The sequence below is a fragment of the Homalodisca vitripennis genome, chromosome 5, assembly GCF_021130785.1.
Source record: "Homalodisca vitripennis isolate AUS2020 chromosome 5, UT_GWSS_2.1, whole genome shotgun sequence".
In the NCBI taxonomy this organism is placed as follows: Eukaryota; Metazoa; Arthropoda; class Insecta; order Hemiptera; family Cicadellidae; genus Homalodisca; species Homalodisca vitripennis.
The window spans coordinates 162,586,625-162,609,347 of NC_060211.1; the positions used below are offsets into that span (position 1 = coordinate 162,586,625).

Genomic DNA, 22,723 nt, shown 5'->3' on the forward strand with positions numbered 1-22,723 from the left:
ATCGTCGCTGAGCCCCGGTTGGCCAGGGTGTCAGCTCTTTCGTTCCCAGGGATCCCCTCATGACCAGGAACCCACTTTTAACCCTATGAATATTTCCCAAATTATTTGAATACATATCTACTTTTTATTTATCCGTTTGTACACTTTGTTTATATCTTTAGATAAAGAGTGATACTCTAAGAAATGGATGAAGCAAATGAGAAGACGAATGAAAAATATAACAATTCATATATTTTATTAATGATATATCATACAAGATTCAAGTAGACGGTGCACTTCAGTTCAATTGCCCTAACAACTGTACTGATCTGTCAGTTCACATTAAAAACCTTGTCTTGCGTAGAATAAACAAAGTAGTGGACAGAAACACAGTTTCAATGTGTAAATCAATATTTCGCTAACCTACTTAAGTCATAAATGCTACAAAATACATTTTATATTTAGTTTTGTCCTTGAACAGGCTACATCCTATGAACATAAATTCTGAAATTGTCTTTCATTAAAATGTAAAAAATTGAAGTTTTATTGACGTACTACTACAATAAATTTGCAAACTACAAAAACTTGATTTAGTTAACATTCACTCAAACTGGTAGAATTCAGTTCTTAAAAATAAGGCAAAGAAGTCCGTGCATTCCAAGTAATTTTGAAATGGCTTTCAGTTTGCAGATGATTCATCCTATTTACAAATTACTTTACATAATATGCACAACAATTGTAGTTAACTTATTTACAACATTATTCAACATTGGTAAAGTAGAGTGATAACCTATTACAGGTGAATTAATTAACAATATAACTTTGAGTCTTGCATAATGAAGTAACAAATTAGTATGTGAGGAAAGTTGTAAAATACAGAGCTTCGTAAGATAGACTTGACAAATTGAATAAAACTCCTCTTCTCAAGACTTATGTACAAACCTCAAAGTTGTTGGAGTTTAAAAGAAATAGGTGCTACTACATGAATGTAAATTTTTAATTAGCCTATAACGGGATTGTTACTAATATTATAGATTAAAATTCAAAATTAATTATAGTCTCAAGCTGTGTCTAAGCTTTTATTATTAAACACCATTTTACATCATTTTATACAGTAATTATTTTCATATTTTGAAATGCCCTCTAAACAGAATGACTAATAAAATCCAAATTCAGTGTGAAAATAGTAACTCTTTCAATGACAAGTCCGCTTGTAGAAGACTGTTACAAGACCCGTACAGTGTAAGGACTGTAAGTTGGTACCATAGAGTTAAGTAATGATCACTGATGGAAAAAAAGTGGACCTTGATTTTGAAAACAGTGGAATTATCACACACTAAATAAATAATAGTCATTTTGTAATTAAGGCAATAATTGCATTCACAAGATAACTTGTCTTTACAATCAGAGAACAATTTTCCTTTATTACATGAATTCTAATGTAAAAAGTGTTGGCTTCAACGTATAGTCTGAATAATATGGTACAATTAAATCTATTGCAGTTACTAATTATATTACTTCTACAATAATAATTGGTACTAATAAACTAATGTATTTTTTAAGTTTTCATCAATTATTTTTAAGTCATGAGCTATTTAGAATCATATACTGGACTCTCCATTTTGAACGAGATCAGTACATAGATACCTATTACAATAGTTTCGATTGGATAACTCATTCTTCCACATTTTTGACTCTTACAAAACAAAAATACAAGATTGGTCCAACTTTAATAATGTGTTATAAACCGGTGGAGTTCCCACAACTGTCTCTCACATTTCCGGACTTGACTAGTCTGTGCCATGACCGCGACAATCACGACACCGCAGACTTCGGCCGTGTTATACCAGCTTGGTGTACATATCCTCCAGTTGCGGTTTGAAGTACGTCTTGAGCTGCGGTCGCTTTGTCTTGAAGGTGGGAGTCAGCAGGCCATTCTGCACGGAGAAGGGGTCAGGGTGCAGGTAGATGTCCTTCACCTGCAGCAAGTCAATCACAAGCAATGAGATTATCTTACTCTTGGTAGACATCATTAAAAATGTAGAAAGTAATATTGAGAATTGAAGGGAATCGTAAAGTATACTTTTTGGAAATTAGATTCTTGTTCAAAAAACCTTTCCACTAAACCTTTTAATCAGCAAAGAAGTTTATAAAAAATAAACTGGGTTTTGAATGTTTAAAGTATGACCTGAAACATTTAAAACATCTGTTCTAGTACCAGAATAGTTATATTGATAAAATTTCTTATCTTTAAAAATATGAGCAGCAATTCTGTAGTATTCTGCTACAATTTTTATTTAAAATAAAATAATTTATACATTTTATAGTAAAAAAGGACAAAGAAAGAAAATATCAGAATCTTGAAGAATATTCTATAGTTGTTAGAATTATATGCACAGGTTTGTAATTCCTCCAGCTAAGATTGTAGTTGAGGTAGAAAGTGATGTTCCATCAAAAGACAGTTGACTTAGACTGACTCGGATTCAGTGACATTGAATTAGGCTGAAAGTTCTGTCTCGATCTTGAATATACTTTGATTCGTCAGCAATTGTAATAAGTGAGAGAACCTTGTTTGAAAGGTTGGTTGCTGGACAAATCAGAGAGCTTAGAAGTGACGTATTCTGGAAAGGAATTAGGAGTTTTTTCGCTCCAGCAACAAGATCATCCCAGTCATTTGTACAACGTGTTAAAGTGTGGCAAGATGGTGTGAATTAGGAACATTGAGGACTGCGAGTAAGTATGTGCAAGTAGAAATTATTTGGATTTTTTGTGAATTTAAGATTAGGATTCTCTTGCTCATCCAATTTGTTGTTTTTATGGGGTTTTACTTGATGTGAATTTAAAAAAATATTTTAGTTAAGCCAATTTTGAGTTTTAGTTTGATATTTTCAATAAGATAAAATTTTAGTTTGTTTTGAAGTTTTGCTTTAGAGTTTAAATTAATCAAAGTCTTATTTTAATTTGTTATAATCCCGATGTGGGAATCTTTTAAAAAGTTTGTGGTTTTGTAGTAGTTCTTTGCATTACATACAAAAAATCTTAAAATAATAATGGAATTGCAAATTGTACCTCACTTCTGAAATTTATTACTTATATTCTAATAATTTAAAAAACTGAGTTATAAAAGATTCTCCATTTATACTATATCTCGCCATTATTACTGAATTGTAGTAACAAGTGAATTATTGACTAGAGTAGCACATAATATTAAAAATAAACTAATAAATATAGACTTTCTCGTCCAAAGGTATTATAAATTCACACAATTGAAATAAATACAAAAGTGACACTTCTGACACTTGATTGGTCACATATTTATATTAATGAACTTGAAATGTGCATTACAACTATAAATTTGACGGTCTAGTAACTAAGTAAAAGATCTTAAACTTTCAATGAAAGTAATTATCACAACATATAATAATAATAATAAATTTATTTCTCAAAACAACAAATATGTTACAAATCATGCTGAACATTGTACACTGGCACAATACAATACATAACATACATAACAATAAAATTAAAACAATGCCAAGCAGATCCTATAAAATTAATATATTTCAAGTACAATGCATAATATAATATAATTATGAGAAATAGACTCCTCCAAGGCACAGCCTGATTGGAGGTCTTACTGAATTTATTTTACAAATGGCTGATCTAATTTTCAAATTACATATAGAATGAAAAATAATTTCTCCAAAACCAACAAAGTCTACTCATAAAAAAATACACTTTCAATTAATAATTTGTCTTTCTTTAAAGCCCATACAAATATTATAAACCATTAAACAAAAATATCTAGTTTCATGAATAAACAAAACTGTTCTATGTTTTACCCTACAACAAAACAAAAATCAACCTTAAAACTTGATTTTATGTACATAAAATATTAATATGCAAACCTTTATATTTTATAAGTTTAAATAATATATAAACAAAAAATAACGTATATCCATATCAGAAGATTTTACATTTTTTATCTGCCATAATCTTTAAAAACAAAAACTTTTACTGTATTATCTCAAATAATATTTCGTCTATATTTTCAATTTCCAACAACCACTGTCTTAATTTAGAGCTGAATTTAGTTAAAGAATTGACGTAGCGAATGCGATTAGGTAATTTATTAAATATTCTTGGCGCCAAAAAATTATAGCTTTTGGTAAAAAATGTGTTTGATGGCCTAGGTACACATACATCTGACGCATTTCTTAATTTTGATCTGTAATCATTTAAATCTGTACTATTCCTGCTACGACGATAAAATATTTTCAAGACTTTATAGATATACGCATGTCTTACTGGTAGAATTTTTAATTGATAAAATAAAGGAAAACTTGCTTCAGTTATATTTCTTCGTAAAATTAGCCTAACGAAATGTTTTTGAATAATAAACAAGGATTTTGTGTTGGTTTTATAAGTCCCTCCCCAACATGAAATTCCATATTCCAGTCTACTATGCACCAGTGAAAAATATATCATTCTTAGTGTATCATTATCGCACATGTTTCGTAAAAAATAAAATAGTCTCAAAACATTATTTAATTTTTTCTTTAAATCTAATATATGTTTTTTCCATGACAAATCCTTATCTAAAATTATTCCTAAATATTTAATACTGTCAGTAATTTTTACTTCAATACATTTATTATTACAATATACACTCCTACTACAAATGCAATCAATACAGTGTAGAATAATCCTATTTGTTAAATGATTACCTTCCCTTAAATTAAAATTTAAATAATTTGTTTTAGCGGTACTTAAGATCATATTATTTTTAGTGAACCACCACTGTATAGCTTGAAGATCTAGGTTCATATTCAACTCTACATCAGCCCATGTTTCTCCAACGTAAGAGAAAGCAGTATCATCAGCGAAAGAAGTTACTTTTCCAACAAATCTTGCGCTACATAAATCATTAATATATATTAAAAAAAGAACTGCACCCAAAACAGAACCCTGTGGAACTCCAAACTTAACTTCACGTAAATCGCTAAGCACTCCATTCAACTTTACACGCTGTGTTCTTCTTAAAATATAACTTTTGAACCAGTTAAAAACAACTCCCCTAATTCCACACCTATATAGTTTTTGCAGTAATATATCATGATTCACCATATCAAATGCTTTAGTTATATCTAGGAACAGGCCGCTTACCTTTTTTCCATTATTTATCCCCTCTGAGACCTCTCCCATAAATTTTAAAAGAGCCGACTCTGTATTTAAACCCTGCCTGAAACCGAATTGATTAGAACTAAAAAAGTTATGTTTTTCTAAAAATGTAATTAACTGTTTCTTTATAATCTTTTCAATTATCTTAGAGAATGATGATAGAAGGGATATTGGTCTATAATTACCGCTGTTTAGTTTTGATTCTTTTTTATGAATTGGAATTACCACAGCCTCCTTCAATTTTTCTGGGAACACACCTGATTGAAAACTTAAATTTATAATATACGTTAGTACTTTACCTAATTTCTTTGAATGTTTCTTAATAATTTGAGAACTAATGCCATCAATCCCAGGTGCTGTATGGTTTTTTAAAGAGCTTATCACAGTGAGTACTTCCTGCTCTAGAACCGGACTTAAGAACATCGACTGCGTAATGTGTTGTTCACTAAAAACATTTTTTAGATGCACGTCATTTAAATTATTTGGTGTGCTTTGATTAGAACACAGATTTTCAGGTATTGAGACAAAATATTTATTAAATTCATTAGCTACTATATATTGGTCATTTTCACATTTATTATTTATCTCCAAAATAATTGGAGTAAAAGTTTTATATTGCTGTCCCGTTACTTCATTTAAAATATTCCATGTTTCTTTAGAATTGCCTTTATTATTTTGGAAAAGATTACAATAATAATTATTTTTTAATATTCTAATATCTGATTGCAGTTTGTTTCTATATTCCTTAAAATGTTTTAGAAGCAATTCATTGTAAGGTTCAACTTGTACTCTCTTAAATAACAAGTTTCTCGTTTTAATGCGCTTACAAATTAATTCATCAATCCATGGCTTTAATCTTTTTATTTTAAAATGTCTTTCTCTAATTATTTTTTTACTCTTACTTATTAAGTCATTAAGCATTAAATAAAACTTATCGAATGCATTGGAAGCATTCCGTTCATTATAAACTTCAGACCACTCAGCTTTACTTAATAAACTATCGAGTTGTGCATGATCAATGCGATGCGAGTTGACCACTTGCGTGACCTTGACCAACTGCTGTTCCTCGCTTCGCAGCCAAACAGCTGATAAACAATGATCCGTGATATGACAGTCGATAACTTCAGCTGTCACTGTTATGTTATTTCTGTTTTTAACTCGGACAAATACGTGGTCAATGCACGTTTGTGATATGTCTGTAATTCGGGTAGGTTTATTTATTAATGATTCAAGACCATTAACCGCTAATATTGTTTTATATTCTCCTGTGATATTATTATCGTCTAACAAGTTTATATTCATATCTCCCACAATTAATAGGTTAGTGCATGATTTTACATCTGTGTGAGACAAGTAGGTGTTTAGTTCATTAATAAATGATTCGGGAGTCTGTTGCTGTAACCTATATACATTAAGTATTTTAAAATATAAACCGAACATTTCAAATGATATTTCTAGTACATCAGCAGAGTTAAATTTAATATTTCCCAGGGTAATGTCACCAATGCTATTATGTACAAAGACAGCTACTCCTCCAGACCTGATTTGTTCATTTGTATTGAAATATGAATTATAATCTGGAAGGTGATATAAACACTGCTCAGAACTATTTATCCAAATTTCAGTTAAAATAAAAATTTTAGGTTGATGATTTAAAATTGACATTTCTGCAATAAAAGTATCAAAATTTGCTCTTAAACTTCTAATGTTTTGATGAACTAAGACAAATCCAGTATCCTTATCAATAGAATTTATGTCTTCATAATACTGCGAATGATCCTGCATTTCCAACAACTAAATACACAAAAACCTATTTCGATATCTATTAACCAAAATTTAGTCTACTTATACACTAACAAAACATAATACTTAAATACACACAGACAATAAAACACTTACAATACATCTAGATCTGCTTGGCATTTTACAACAGTTACTGGTGCATTGTCCTCCTTCCTTAGAAATATTTTTCCACTTCTTACCCACAACCATTTGTACTCTTTTTTTATCTTCACCTCTCTTGCCATAGCAAACAACCTCCTTCTGGCGGGGGAGAGAGATTCATTAATAAATACTGGATTGTCTGTCTGTAACCCTAAGTGCCTAGTTGAGAGCTTTTTCCCTTTTCTTTTTTGAAGCATGTTTTCTACATCTATTCTCCGGACAAATTTAACAATAATACCAGGAGGTCCCCTCCTGTTTGGCCTTTCACCCAGGAAATGACAATTGTCAATCATTTGATCTGTAATGTCCATGCCAAGAGCTTGGCCTACATTTTTAACCTTAGTTAAAACATCCTCATCACTAGCAGGTACTCCATGGATTTCTAAGCAGTTTTTTCTGGAATACTGCTCCATATCATCTAATCTACTCTCTAGAACAGTAACCTTTTCTTTTAATTGTTTGTTTTCAGTTACAAGTGCATCTATTATCTTCATGTATTCATCCATTTTCAAAGTATTTTGTTTTAAGGCCTGAGTGTTATCATCTAATTTACTGTTTAAGGACTCATAGGAGTTATTAAATTCTTTGATTGTGTTTTTTTGCTCACCTTTTAAATCTTCTATTGCTGTTATTACATCCTGTAATGAAAGGTTTCCATCGTTAGCTCTAGACTCTAACCTCAAACTGGTCCTCCTAGTGGCAGCACAAGGATCACATCTCCATACTGCTTCTTCATTTTGGAAATATTCTATGTCTACCTTACTTAGTTTGACACAGGAACCATGAAAATCACTTTTACAATCAAAGCAGGAGATCTTCATCCTACTGCCCAAAGGTTTGATGCATACACCACAGACGGCCATTTTCAGGTTAGGTTGACAATAGTACAACTATAAAACACTTCTTAATGAGAACTACTAATACACACTGATTATACACAATGTATAGGCTTTCAGTACACAATATAATCACGATCTATCATTTATAGGTGATTCTATTACACTAAATAATAGATTTTGGAGGAGCCAACTCATAAAACGTCTGCACTGATCAGCCACTGCCATCATAATGTAATATTCAGAGTAACATTTTAAGATAAACCTGGTCTCCATTTCTTTGAATAAAAAAGTAAAATTAAATCAATGCTAGACATTTTTAAGGTTTGTAATGGTCTTTCTTACCCTAAGAAGGGGAAAATTACTTAAAGAGGGCAAGGCAAGATATTTTGCCTTAATCATCCAAGACATATAAAAATAGTGAAATAGTTGAATCAGACACAAATTGTTTGACATAATTCCATTTTAAAGATGTTTAAATAGTTTCAAGATCACTCTCGTAATATTTCACTAAAATGATTGTGATATTATCATCATCAGAATTAGAATCAGAATCAGTCTTTATTGTTACATCAACGTTTATACATAGCATTGATATAGAAACAGGTAAAATTGTCATAATATAATGTAACAATGATATATATACACATACACATACACATACACACAATGCACATCACCATTCACATATACACATATATACATAAAAACATATACACATAAACATACATATAAGAGGTCAATATATATCAGACATTATATTTCAATATATTCTGATTAAACTTATTGAATCTAAGTTTCTTTTATGAACGTTAACTGCTTATAACCCGAACATGACGTTAAAAGGGTCCTTAATTAATTTAAGAAATGATTAACTTTTTTATTTTACTTAACAATAAAAAAAGAAAAATGCATAATAAACATGTGAATATTACATAGCTAAATACACTATTATTTGTAATACAGTTTTATATTCTTAAAAGTAGAGTAAAAACCACTAACATTAATCAATTTAAAAACATTGAAAGAGATTATTAATATATTACCTTTTATTGGTATAGTTATACTAAGTAACTTAATACAGACAAGATCTTATTCATGAAAAGGACCAAAACAATTTAGTTAACATGCCCGCCAAACACAACATAGTGTTTTGTAGGGTCGTTAGCTCATGTTTTCAACGTATTATCACATTTTATGCAAAAATAACGGCACTACATTATTAATTTTATAGTCGTGAAATCAGTTTTTATAATTTGTAGAGAAGTTAATAGTTTTCTGTTTAGCTTTATTGTGCTTGTTCCAATAGGCTTTGTGAATGTAAGAATCTTTTCAAATAGAACAAAGAGGAGAGTCAGAGCAGTACAATATTCACAATGTAATAACAAGTTCTATGGCCACACACACACTAACACTGGTAATAGATAATGAAAATAATCTGCTGATTTGTGTGGTTATATTTGCTTTACATGACTGGTATGATGTGACGATTCACATGAGAGAGTACTTAAAACATATTACCTGCTCGAAAGACTTGAGCCCGGCCTCCTTGCCCCAGGTGATCATGTCGTCCATGATGAGTTTTTTAACCTCAGGATTGGCACATAGGACCGATAATGTGCCATCTATTCGGTTTTCCGTTGCCCAACATTTGATCACATCCACATCTGGTACCACTATCGCTATGATACATGACTGAAAAAATAAATTGCAAGTCACATTGTGAAAGAGAATAATAACAACTGATTGCATAATTACAAGATTTACTGAAAACACACACTGTAACTTCCTTATATGGAGAGAAACATAATTGTTAGATTAAAAAACATTTGTTTCTAAGTCAAAATTATAATATCGCAACATACACAAACAATTCCATGCACAACTTGATTATTAAGTATTTTTAAATCTATATTAATAATCTTTGGCTTAGTAAAATTTATTTGCTTGTGCTGCCATAAACAAAACAACTATTTTTGACAATTGCAGACTCCTACATCTCATAAAAGCTAAATATTTTATACAATTCTCTGCAAACTCTTATTATTTAAGAAAAAATCTATAGAAGAACAAACATACTTATAATAGTTCCTATAAATAAAAGCAAATTACAAAATTTTTGACGATTCTGCTGAAACTACCCCTGTTTTTTGATAAGTCATCATTACAAGACCAATCAAATACAATTTTAAGTTTGTTTTAAGTAAAATAAAACATAGTAATATAAATTGGGCATATACACTACAATTTTATAGAGGAATATAACAAGTTCAAAACCCATACCTTGAGAGATTCCCCATGCACGAACACTTGGTGGACGTACTGACTGCGGATATATACATTCTCAATCTTCTCAGGCACTATGTACTCTCCTTGTGAAAGTTTAAAGATGTGCTTTTTTCTGTCTATAATTTTCAATGTTCCATTCTAGGAAAAGAACAAAAAAAAAAAAACTGTATAAATACTGTGGCCAAAAATTTGGAGCAAAATATATACCTAAATTTAATATTTAAACTGACATATGTAGTGTTTTATTTAATATTTAAAATTCTAAATATGTTCAATAAATTCTTCTTTCAAAAACATTCCTGAATAATCAATGCACAATCACCAGTTATACTTTCAAGAGTGGAACTCACAATTCTGTGTTTAACTGCTATTAGCAATCATTAACTGTATAGAAATGGTATGCACTTTTTCTAATATCGCAAAAAAAGTAACTATTTCATAAACTTCTCAATTTAGTCACAGTTAAAAAAAAACTATGAGAAAGAAACAGTTTTAATAGGATTTTATAGATTGTATTTATCCAAAAGTTTAAACAATAACAAATATGTAACATTAATATTTATTTGTTATTAAAATAGCGTGCTACTCTTTCCTAATATTTCTTTCTCAGATTGATAAACTAAATATGCTAAAAAAATTATATACTCTGGCTTAAATTGTACCATAAAAAACCACTTCTTAAAGAGCAAAGAATATCCAAAGTATTTTAAAGAGCATTGCAAAGTGTGTTTCATGTTATCACTGATTACCAAACATTAATGGTTTATTTATAGTATATACAATTAAGTTTTTTGAGAATCCTTATTGCTTTTTAAAAAATATGTTCAACTAAGTGAATTGTAAGTAATACTTTCATTAAGATTTGTTAAGCAGTTATTTTTGTACATTAATATTTTTTATAATATGCTACAAATGAGTTATTCACCTAACTCTTTATAAACCATTTTTAAAATATGTAAATATATTTATAATTACAACCACGATAGATATTATTTATAGGAATCAACTCAAAGAAACTAAAATACTTTGCAAGTAATCTAATACTAACAGGAAGCCACTGGCCAATGTCCCCAGTATGGTGCCACCCAAGGTCGTCCACAGTGGCCCTGGTCATGTCTGGTTCCTTGAAGTAGCCCACGAAAACGTTAGTTCCTCTAACACAGACCTCGCCTTGGTTACCACTGGCATAATACTCCATTTCCGGTACGTCCACAAGCTTCACTTGACAACAAGCCACTGGTGGACCTACATGCTCGGGTACATGGTCACCTGAAACAGGGCTATCATTATTGTGGACCTGGAACTAATATAAACATGATGTTTTTGAATAAAAACAAATCTCGCATGATTCATATAAAACTACTAGAACTTTTTTGTAATGAATATAAAGAAAGAGACGGGCAGAATATAAAAATTATAAACGTTACAAAGAAATCTCACCTTGTACTGTAAGAGTAACAGGAGCACAGCACTCAGTCTGACCATATCCTTCCACTATCTGCAACATGCGAAGCCCATTATTTATATTAAATACTAGTTGGAGTACAGGGCCACTTAAGTACCTATTTGTGGAGTAATAATTGCATTTCAAGTTTAATATTTTGTTAATATAATTATGAAGCAATCCAAGTAACACTTTTTACAACTTGGATATTCTGAAACTTTAAATATTACTATGAATGCTAGCCTATGTTAAACTGTCCTAGAGATAATTTAAATTCAAGTAATTTAAAGAATATTGGTAATACTTTTAAAGTGCTACAACTGTTAGTACTTACAAGACAACCAAGAGAACAGCGAGCAAAGGTGAGAACGTTGCCAGCCAAAGGAGCAGAGCCCACCACCATGAGTCTTACTCTGCCACCCATGCCCTCCTGGATTTTCCTGAACACTAGCTTGTCCCAAAAACTGTTGTTACGGATGATTCCTCTGAAAAATAGACTTAGTAAATAATCTATGTTAGAATATTACAGAGTATTCAAAAATATTGATACTAATTTAAGCTTGATCAAGAAACATCTTGAATACTGCTGATTAGGTAGACTCAAGAACTACATTACAATGAGTAGATTGAGCAGACTTCTACTTCAATCACGCTTGTGCTAAAACTTAATCTTTAATGAAAATCATATTTGAAGAAACAATTCTTAACTATAAATACTTTTAATACAAATTTAAGATCATTGAAGCAACAAACTAGCTATTAATGCTACAAAATTGAAGGAAACATATGATATTTAAAATTTCACTACACACTCTGAAAATAAGTAGAATTTACGCACAAAAAAAAAGAAATGAAAATTTTCAGACAACCTTTTATGTAAGGGACTACAAATACAGGCTATCAATTAAGATGTCAATATAATTAAATATGAATTTTATATAAATATTGATAAAAACAATGTGTAGTCAGTAAAAAAAGAGGTATAGTATTATTTTTGGTAACTAGCAATGATCGAGTGTTTCAAAGAAAATGTACTTAATAGCCATTGTTGTGTAGATATCTTACAGTGTTACTTGGATTCCTACAGAGAATTGTCCGGGAATAAATCAAGTAAACTTAATAGAAATGGGCTGATACGGACTTCAGGTGTTAGAGAAAACCCAACTCCCAACATCTATTCTTAAACCATCCTTGAAATTAGCATCATACCTGTAATCTGTTGGAGTTCTAGATGGATTGATATCTTTTAGCATTGGAATTCATATGTGTGGCCAGCTGACAAATAATTATACAGCCTTATTGGTTGTTTTAATTTTTTAAAGCTTTAAATTATTTTTAATTTTGTGTCTTTATGAATTTTAATTATTAAATACAGTATAGTATTCCCAATGTGTGACTAATCAGTAAATATTTTTATACCTCCAGAACTGAGTCGATTAATAAAAGAAGGTTAAGTACCTTTTACCTTGTCTAAGTATCTTGTTAGTACAGTACTTATGATATCTGATGTACTAGATACAACTGGTTTCGGAGTTAAACCACATCACAAAGTTGATGAATAAAATATCTTGGTCATCTTTAAAACGCCAAAACTAAATAGACACAAGCAACGGTTAAAGAAACACATATACCTTTTAAATTTGCAATAAAATACAAACGCAGGCCACCATCACTTTGTGTTTATATTATAATATCAATTTTAAATATATATATTAATTTTTTACCCAATTTAATCGTTATGTGATTGTACACTGCATTTCAATATTTTAACAAAGACCAAACTATTTTATTAGTCAACCTGATGATTGGGGCTTTAAATCCAGTACTTGTATCACTACTGAAGTAATTTTCATTTACAGAGAAGACAGAAACTGGATATCAGCAGCCATAAAGTACTCAAGTACTTTAATCGTACTCCACATGACATGTAAAATAGTAGGTCTTCATTGATTACTCGGATATCAATTAGTAAAAACTGTAGAAAATTCCTCCGGGCTACGTCTCATTGGTCTCTAAAGTAGGGGACAATCTCAACTTGGTCTCTAAAACTAAGAAATATTAATTGAAAAAGCCTTTTAAATGTAATCAAATGTTCTGTGTAAACATTGTTTTAAGACATCACAACCATTTGTTTGATTAATTTAACCACTGTTTTCAATTTATTTTTCATTTATAGTGTGAAAGCATAGAACATTCTTGATAGTTAACATTATTTCAATCGTTTCTGCAACCGTTGTTGAGCATTGACTAAGAAATATCCCAATAAGGAAATTAAAAGTTTTAGTACAAAAATATACTTAACTGTACATTTTAAGCAAATTTAAGTATGGAGTGATTGGTCAGTGTTGTAAAGCAGATATAAAGGATAAAGTTACTATCTAACACGTATTATACACTTAAGATCTATAAAACCCATCTTAGTTGTTTTTGACAGAAATAGGTTTTTCAAACCTGTGTATGAATTAAAAATGTTTGTTAACAAAATGTATGAAATAAAATTAAAATGTTTAAATAGTCCTTCTTAGTGCAGAACCTACCTCTCAATCTCGTTCTTCTTGGCACTGAGAGCCATGTTGAAGAGAACTCGCTTGATGAAGGATGGCTGAATTTCGGCCATAGCCTTGTCGTACAGGCGGTTGAGCAGCCTGGGAACTGCTGGCATGACGGTAGGCCTCAACGCCTTCATGTCATCAGCGAGATGGCGAATGTCTCCAGAGTAGAAACCTACTGCACCTCCCACCATGTACATCCCATTCTAGCATTGACAAAACCATAAATTATTAACAGCTATAAAAGGATTAAAATCTCTATGTGGTGCAGTAGTTACTTTGTTTTACAAAATATATTGCAAAATAATTAAATTGTTGTAAATATTTAATGATGGTTAATTTTTAGCAAGAGCTAGCCTATATCACTAGTGTAAGCAGTATGATAAAAATATTTATCCCTTTTACTACAAGCGTTCATCTATATGGTGATGTACAACATGTGTCTATACTTGACATGGCAGTGAAAGGATTATAAGCAGGTCATTTTAATTACAGTCAAAGGCAATCTCATTCTATGCTCGTAGGAGTAGCAACTTTAATTAGAGACACTTGTTGAAATGAAATTTCACCTCTATGATATTAAATATTATTTACAGTTGCAAGAAAGATTTCAGAGCAATTTGTCTAGTTACTGTGTGATCGAGCAAGACACAAGTGTGACCAGATGATGTTTTATAATTTGCATAATATACAACATTGTCAGAAAGACATTTCCCATGTTGTACTTTTTGAACTGTGCAACACAGAGAAAGAAAGCGAAATAATTCATCATAAGTTATATTTGAACATCAGCAAAAAGAAAATTACGATTGACAGTTGACAACTGTTACCATCACTTACAAGGTGAATACACAGTACAAAACCTGTTTTTTGGGGTTCCCTTTACATTGATATAGCAATAAAATAAAGGGGATGTTGGCATTTGAAAATTGTGAGTTGAGGCTCACAAAGTTCAATATTCCAAAAAGATCCCACTGATCAATGTGTATTTAAATGTGCACTCACCTCACAGCAACGCTCCAACATGTGGGCAAGAGGCAGGAAGGATATCATGATATCGTCCACAGTCGGCTTATGGTCCCCCAGCTGAAGTATGACTGCGCACACTCCTGCCACCACGTTCTCATGGCTCAACATCACACCCTTGGGGTTCCCTGTGGTCCCTGAAGTGTAGCAGATCGTACACAGGTCTTTCGGTTCTGGAGGCTGCAAACCGAGAGATTGAATCTTCCATACTGAATACTATTGAACGTGTTTATGAAAATGGACAAGTAAATTGTATAAATAATTATATGGATATTGTTACAGGTAATGCTCAGGGCATAGGTAGCGAAAGTGGCCTTGGCCTTTGATGCAATTGATTCAAAACCCACTTCTATTTTTTCACATTGAACGGCCATCACACGTGTCTGCCAAATCACCTTGCCAAGCTAAAAGAGTTTAAATTAATCAGATCCTGACGTACTCTGCACGATGTTCCAAGAATAAATTATTCAGTTGTAATTAAAGAGGAAATATTTTGTGATTCTTGCTAAGAACAACAGAGAATATCCTTCAGTTTTGCATGACCAATGTGAGATAGAAATAGTTTGATCAATGTCGAATTTTATCATTTCGAACGCAAGAGAAACAGAGTAATAACATAAAATAAATACATTTTTCAAAATACTTTCTACACCTCTACATAGTTACACAATGCAATTTTTTATAACTTTGATACCTTATACCTAATTCGTGATGTTTGATGGAAAGAACGGCAATAAACTAAACTAAAATTAAACATTATACTTATTTTTAAATTTTTAAGAAAAGAGGCCTGTCCACTTTTTACCATTATTCTGTTCAGGTATGTGGTGAGATTATTAATAAATATAGTAAAGGGGAGAGGTGATAGAGTAAAATAGTTCAAAACTACGGTCATAAGTAGGATTTAAACCTACAACATGGTGTCTCTGACTCATACCTACAGTCACTCCTTATAGTCCCCCCTATAGTAACCTCACCCTTATGGCCTCCGGCTCTCTCCAGAGTCTGACTAAAATTTTTATTTATTTTTTGGACATTTTGACTAGTTCATTTAATAATTATCTTTTTATTTTGATCAAAAAAATGCCTTTTAAATTATTCTTGGCACCATATGGTTAAGTTTAGACAACAGATTGGGCAAATATGTGAATATTTCTAGTTCTTCGACTTGCATCTCTTGAAGTAATTAATTCCTTCTCTAACTAGAGAATTAATCGCTATAGTCCTTCTCTACATTCACTATAATCTAAAATGCCAGAAATACAATTTTATGTGACAAGCACCACATAACAGACGCTAGCTGATAGTAAAAGTATACAGATAGTACACATGCTAGTACTAGTATTTACATACAAACGTAATGATTACTCTGTTTTCCTTCTATAACATGTAATTTAGCACGACATATCTCAAAAAATTACATGTTTATAAAACCTAGACAAATACTAAAATATGTTGGTTTGTTATCATGGGTTAGCAATCGCATCTGAGAAGACAGAAGCTATAGTTATGGCAGGCAGAAGAGTACTCTTGGACATTAGATTTGAGGTCAATGGAATTGAGGTCAAACCTACTAGAAGGCTCAAATACCTGGGAGTTTGGTTAGACCATAGTAGATCATTCAAAGTCCACATCGAAGAAGTCTCCAAGAAATGCACTAAAGTTGCTGGCTGTCTTAGCAGACTTATGGGGAATATACAAGAGCCCAGTCCAAGTAGACAAAGATTGCTGGCAACAGTTGTTGAATCGATCGCTCTTTATGCAGCCCCAGTCTGGAAAAGGGCTTTAAACTCGGCAAGAACAAGAAGTACATTAGATCAAGTACAAAGAAAAATGGCTCTAAGAATCTGCAGTGGTTACTGCACCATTGCAGCCGATGCAGCATTTGTCATAGCAAGTGTCCCGCCACTAAGCATAAAAGCCGAGGAAAGAGTACATCGGCATAATGGCATGGAAACTACTGAAGCACAGAATAGACTACTAGATCAGTGGCAAGAAAGATGGTCAAGCAGTCAGAAAGGAGCATGGACAAGGAGTCTTATCCCTGATGTTGCTCAGTGGGTCAAAAGAAGACATGGCAAACCGAATTTCTTCCTTACACAGTTTCTCTCTGGGCATGGGGATTTCCAAAAATACCTATTTCGTATGCAGAAAACAGAATCCGAGAACTGCAGATACTGTCAGGATGTAGACACGGCAGAGCATACCATACTGGATTGTGAGAGGTGGACAAGCTGAGAAGACCGTACTTGGTGGAGCTTGGCATCCTGACAAGTGGCAACATCATAACTAAGATGATTGAAAGCCAAGATCAGTGGGACATGGTGACAGAAATGGTTGAGAGGATCATGAGGCAAAAGAAGATGTAGGAAGGACATCAATAGACTAGAAGAGTAGAGTAGTACATGTCATACTGCTGAGACCCTTCTGGACTGAAGTAATGGCTTTTGGTGATCCCAGTTCCAGTAGATGAAGCGCAGGAGGTTTTAGTGGGTAAACCTAGGGATTGTAGAGAAAGAGAAGAAAAGGGAGTCCCACACACGGGGAACTCTAAAGCGGAGACCCTAGGTGCGTAACGCATTTCCTCCTGAGGAGAAAAAAAAATGTTGGTTTGTTGCAGAGGAAAAATGATATATATATATATATATATATATATATATATATATATATATTGTTAAGGGTATCCTATATTATATATTAAATTTAAGGAACATATTTACAATTAAATTCCATTTTTCTCTTCAATTTTATATTCTAAATATAATGTTTTAGTGTTAACTGAGAACACAGCATGGCCATAGATACTTTCTCGATCTTTGTTTGTCTAACTAAATATTGCTGCATTTATAAAACATAATGTTGCAGTAGTAGATTAGTTAGTAGTAAATTACATGAAAAATACCATCTCGTGTGCTAGTAAAAACATTAAAACAAATCTGAATTGTATGATAGGGTAAAATAATAAAAGCAATAAAACATAGCTATGGTTTGAAAACAGCTGGATTGAAATAAAATTTGTAAAGAAATCACAGTAGCTTTTGTAGTGATCCACTCATCTCTATTAATGTGCATCACGCCAACTTGCCAGGAGTGTGAGGGTAAGTGGCGTTGATCTAATTTATCCTCTAATCGTCCAACAAAGCCACGTGGCTAAGACTCATTTCTATTTCAAGCGATCCTTAATTGTTTTCATGGCGACATTGTCAGCATTGTCAGCAACGTTTATCGATTGATATGTTGCCATTAGAGAACAATGCTTCAATTCAAAACCTAATACATCCTAACATGAATCACAAGAATTTAATAAGGCATGGTTAGTAACACATTCTTGCAATGACATCTATATCACCTGATTAACCCTACTGTGCTGTTTACAAAGATACTACCACCAAAATATACTCTTATTGGTCGATCCAAGTAATAACATTTCCAAAACCAATAAATGTTCTCTTTACACAACCTGAGACAAAAATAATATTTATATAAACCTACAACTTCGGGGTTGTTCTTGATGGCTCCATTCCTCTCGACATCCTCGAACCGGAGGACCTCGATGCCTCTGTTCTTGGCGCGCTGGTTGGTTGCGAGCCGAGTCTCGTGGATGACGATCAGCTTGCGCAGACAACGCGGCGCGCGGTCCAGTAGTAGGTTACACTTGGCGTCGTTCTCACAGACCACAACAGAGATCTCCGCTGCAACATAATATACCTTTAAAAGCCTTTGCTCAAGAAATTATTGTTGATTTACTTTATTTTAGATTGTGGTACTTTGAAATCTCCACTGTACTATCATACACCGTTAAAAGTTTTTGCATGAGAACTTATTGTTGATTTACTTTATTGTAGATTGTGTTACTTTGAAATCTCCACTGTAATATCATACACGGTTATACGCCTTTGCATGAGAACTTATTGTTGATTTACTTTATTGTAGATTGTGTTACTTTGAAATCTCTACTGTAATATCATACACCGTTAAAAGCCTTTGCATGAGAACTTATTGTTGATTTACTTTACTGTAGGTTGTGGTACTTTAAATTCTCTATTGAAATAAACTAAACAATTAAATACCCTTGCATGAAAACTTATTGTTGATTGATTTTACTGTAGGTTGTGGTACTTTAAAATCTCTGCTGCAATAAAATAAAACGTTAAAAATGTTTGCATGAGAACTTAATATCCATTTACTTTATTGTAGATTGTGATACTTACAAATGCCAGCTGCAGTAAAATAAACCGTTAAAAATCCTTTCATAAGAACTTAATACTGGATTTACTTTACTGTGGATTTTGATACTATAAGATCTCCATTGCAAGGTCATAAAAAGTTATAAATCTTTTAATGAGAACTTATTGTTGATTGACTTTACTGTGGATTGTAGTACTTTAAGATATCCAATACAATATCATACAACGTTAAAAACCTTTCCATGAGAACTTGTTGTTGACTGAGTTTACTATGGCTTGTTCTACTTTAATATCTCCATTGCAATATAATACACTGTTAAAAACCTTTGCTTGAGAAACTATTGTTGATTTACTTTACTGTAGGTTGTGGTACTTTAAAATCTCTGCTGCAATAAAATAATCTGTTAAAAACCTTTGCATGAGAACTTATTGTTGATTTACTTTACTAAAGACTGCTGATAACCACCACCTGCTGACCCGGGCTCTAATATATCCACTGCAATGTCATAAACCGTTAAAAGCATATTCTTGAGATCTTATTATTGATTTAGTTTACTGTGGATTGTGGTACTTTAAAACTAATCACGGAGACGTTTAAACACACAATAAAAAATAAAACATCAAACTAGCTAATTCGTTTCATGACGCCACATAATATAAAGTAAAATTGCAAGTGTATAACTTATATAATTAGGTAAATGTATTACTAGTCCACACATTCAACATCATATGATTGTACTCAATGTTTTTATAAATTTATTCTGCGTTTTTCTCGTTGCTACCATGGTTGTTCACAAGGCAAATATATTTATACATATGTAGCTTTATAGAAAATAGTAAGTCCATGAGCAAGTTTGTTCTCGATATATCATGCAGGCAGGTAGGCAAACAGACAGTTAATTAATTGTACCAGCTCGTAGAGTGATAGGCTTTGCTTTTGCTCAGCTAACAATTTTAAAAGATCTAAATATTGTCAATTTGTTTAGGTTCCACAAAGTTGGAGCTGTAAAGTATTCTGTTCCAAAATTGGTGTTTTAAAGAAGAAATGTTTAATATTTTCGAAATGAACATCTGTAACATAAAACTAATCTATCTTAATCGTGTAATACAATCAAGTACCTGGGGCCATAATGCACAATTATCTTGACAGTTCATGCTAATACGGGTTCATGCAACGAAACAGAATAATTATATAAACGAAAACTAGAAGATGTGTGATGATCAAACCTTGGTTGATGATGAAGGCACACGCGTCAGGCCCCAAGGTGTCGTACAGCGGCACGATCACCATTGAGTAACAATACGCTCCCTGCTCTACCAACACCCACTCTGGACAGTTCTGGCTGTAGATGCCGATGTAGGTGGAAGGGGACGGAGCCAATCCTAGGGACACCAGTCCCGACCCTAGGTTCCGTGCCCGCAGGAGGGTCTCGTTGTAGTGGAGCCACTGGTAGGGTCTGTTGGGTCCATCGTGCCATCCCAAGCATTTGCCATTATCTGGACCGAACAATTATTAATGTCACCTGAGAAATGAGTGTTGAAATGCCTATTACAAAGAGACAGTTAGTGAAAAGGTCAAATAAAAAATTGTAGTAACTACTGGTATTAGAGTATGGTCAGGATCTGACAAGCTGCAGTTCAAGAGAGAGCAGTGGCGTAGCTACCTTGGGTGGCACCCGGTGCGGAAGTTGGTGGTGTCACCCCATCGAAACATGTAAAAAGCAGTAAATTTTATATGATAAAGGTCATGGATATAATATATTTTTTCCTTTAGAATCACTATAGAATAATACACGTTTAACAATTCACGCCAACCAAACACAACACACTTCACGAAACAAATGAGAAATGTTGTAACTGAAACGTCAAAGATCGCGAGTATGGGACGGGGAATCCCCCACGACACGGTCAGGCTCTTTTGCGGGAATCCCCGAATTATACATAGAGCTGAGCCAGTGCTGGTGGAGGAATCCTTGAAAAAGAAATTTTTGTGCTAGCGAGCGATTTAATTGTTTTTTTGTTGTTTGTACATTGTTCTTAAAGTTGAGAGGCCGGGTGGGTGTCACCCCAAAAAGGTGACACCCGGTGAGGCCCGCCCCGCCGCCCCCCTTTGCTACGCTACTGGGAGAGTGCATCACAAGAAAGTTACCAGTTACAAAAAAACAAAAAAACAAAACAAAAAACAAATCATAGTTCAAAATAAAGGAAATCCAGCTCTGTTAGCTGTTGGAATTTGCTGAATTTTAAGTAATTTTTTTCTTGTTATTTATATTTATAATTATTTATTTATATATTTCTTAATTCGTATATTTAAATTTCATATTAGCTGGTAATTGTTATTATATATTGTATTTAATTTTCATATTGAATAAAATTGGTAATATTAGCTGGTTCTTAGTTGTTCTATGCTTTTGTAATTACTTGTTATAATTCTGTGACGATAAATTTAAGAACATTTGTAAATTGTGTTAGTTGTAGAGAAGAATAGTTGCATAGCATACATCACATGCCAACTGATTATTCCATAAACTATGTTTTTATAACAATTATTCCGCGCGAGTTCAACAGAACTCATATAATATGCATTTCCTTCTGTATTTCAAGAAAATAAATGTTTTTGAAAATGAACTAGAACTTAAGGAAACAGGATTCTCTTTAGCAGTTACGGTTATTATTTGTATTGTAAAACAATTCTTAAGAATTCCAGAACGAATTTCATTTATATAATTATGACGCTTTCAGTGAAAATTGCAGTCTAATCTGAAAATCCACAAAGCCTTATATAAATATTCTGGCAGTTTGGGTTTGGGAACGGCAATATTTTTATGAGTATAAAATCAATTCCATTTGTTAACTTTATGGAAGAATCAATCTTTTAGCAACAAACGCAGTGACTTGATGTAAATATAATAGTATCATCAGTGGGAATATTTCAGTGTGATTCATGTCATCCTTTTTCTTTGCCTAAGCTGATTTAGTAGAAGTACAGTGAAAGAAGTACGAGTTATATATTATCTCCCAGTACACCCAATACCATAGGTCATGTGATGGCAATTACACATATCTATTAATAGATTTGTTACCGGCTTTGACTTCTAAATATTTAATTTAATTGCCGTCTGTTTATACTAGTATTTTCTGCAAAAAAAATATAGCATAATCCAACAGTACTTACTTTTAAGTATTGATTTTTGTTAAAGGATTATAGTGAAAGGAGAAACGGTGGGAATAACAAGTTAAAATGTTTTACTGTGCTATAAGATATAATTTGGACTTAATTCGCAATAC

At 32.3% G+C, this 22,723-nt stretch overlaps 1 protein-coding gene across 3 annotated transcripts in view; it reads right to left on the minus strand.

The window, feature by feature from the left end:
* Nucleotides 1-209: 209 nt before the first annotated feature.
* LOC124363079 (long-chain-fatty-acid--CoA ligase 1) overlaps nt 210-22,723 on the minus strand; it is a 117,839-nt gene continuing 95,325 nt past the window's right edge. For all 3 annotated transcript variants that reach the window (XM_046818172.1, XM_046818175.1, XM_046818174.1), the window contains 10 exons: nt 20,663-20,932; nt 18,741-18,940; nt 15,228-15,428; nt 14,211-14,428; nt 12,008-12,158; nt 11,670-11,727; nt 11,278-11,498; nt 10,224-10,367; nt 9,462-9,635; nt 210-1,958 (listed from right to left, as the gene is read on the minus strand). In XM_046818172.1, the coding sequence (XP_046674128.1) occupies nt 1,821-1,958; nt 9,462-9,635; nt 10,224-10,367; nt 11,278-11,498; nt 11,670-11,727; nt 12,008-12,158; nt 14,211-14,428; nt 15,228-15,428; nt 18,741-18,940; nt 20,663-20,932 (1,775 nt within the window). In that variant the 3' untranslated portion in view covers nt 210-1,820. The remainder of the gene's footprint in view (nt 1,959-9,461; nt 9,636-10,223; nt 10,368-11,277; nt 11,499-11,669; nt 11,728-12,007; nt 12,159-14,210; nt 14,429-15,227; nt 15,429-18,740; nt 18,941-20,662; nt 20,933-22,723) is intronic.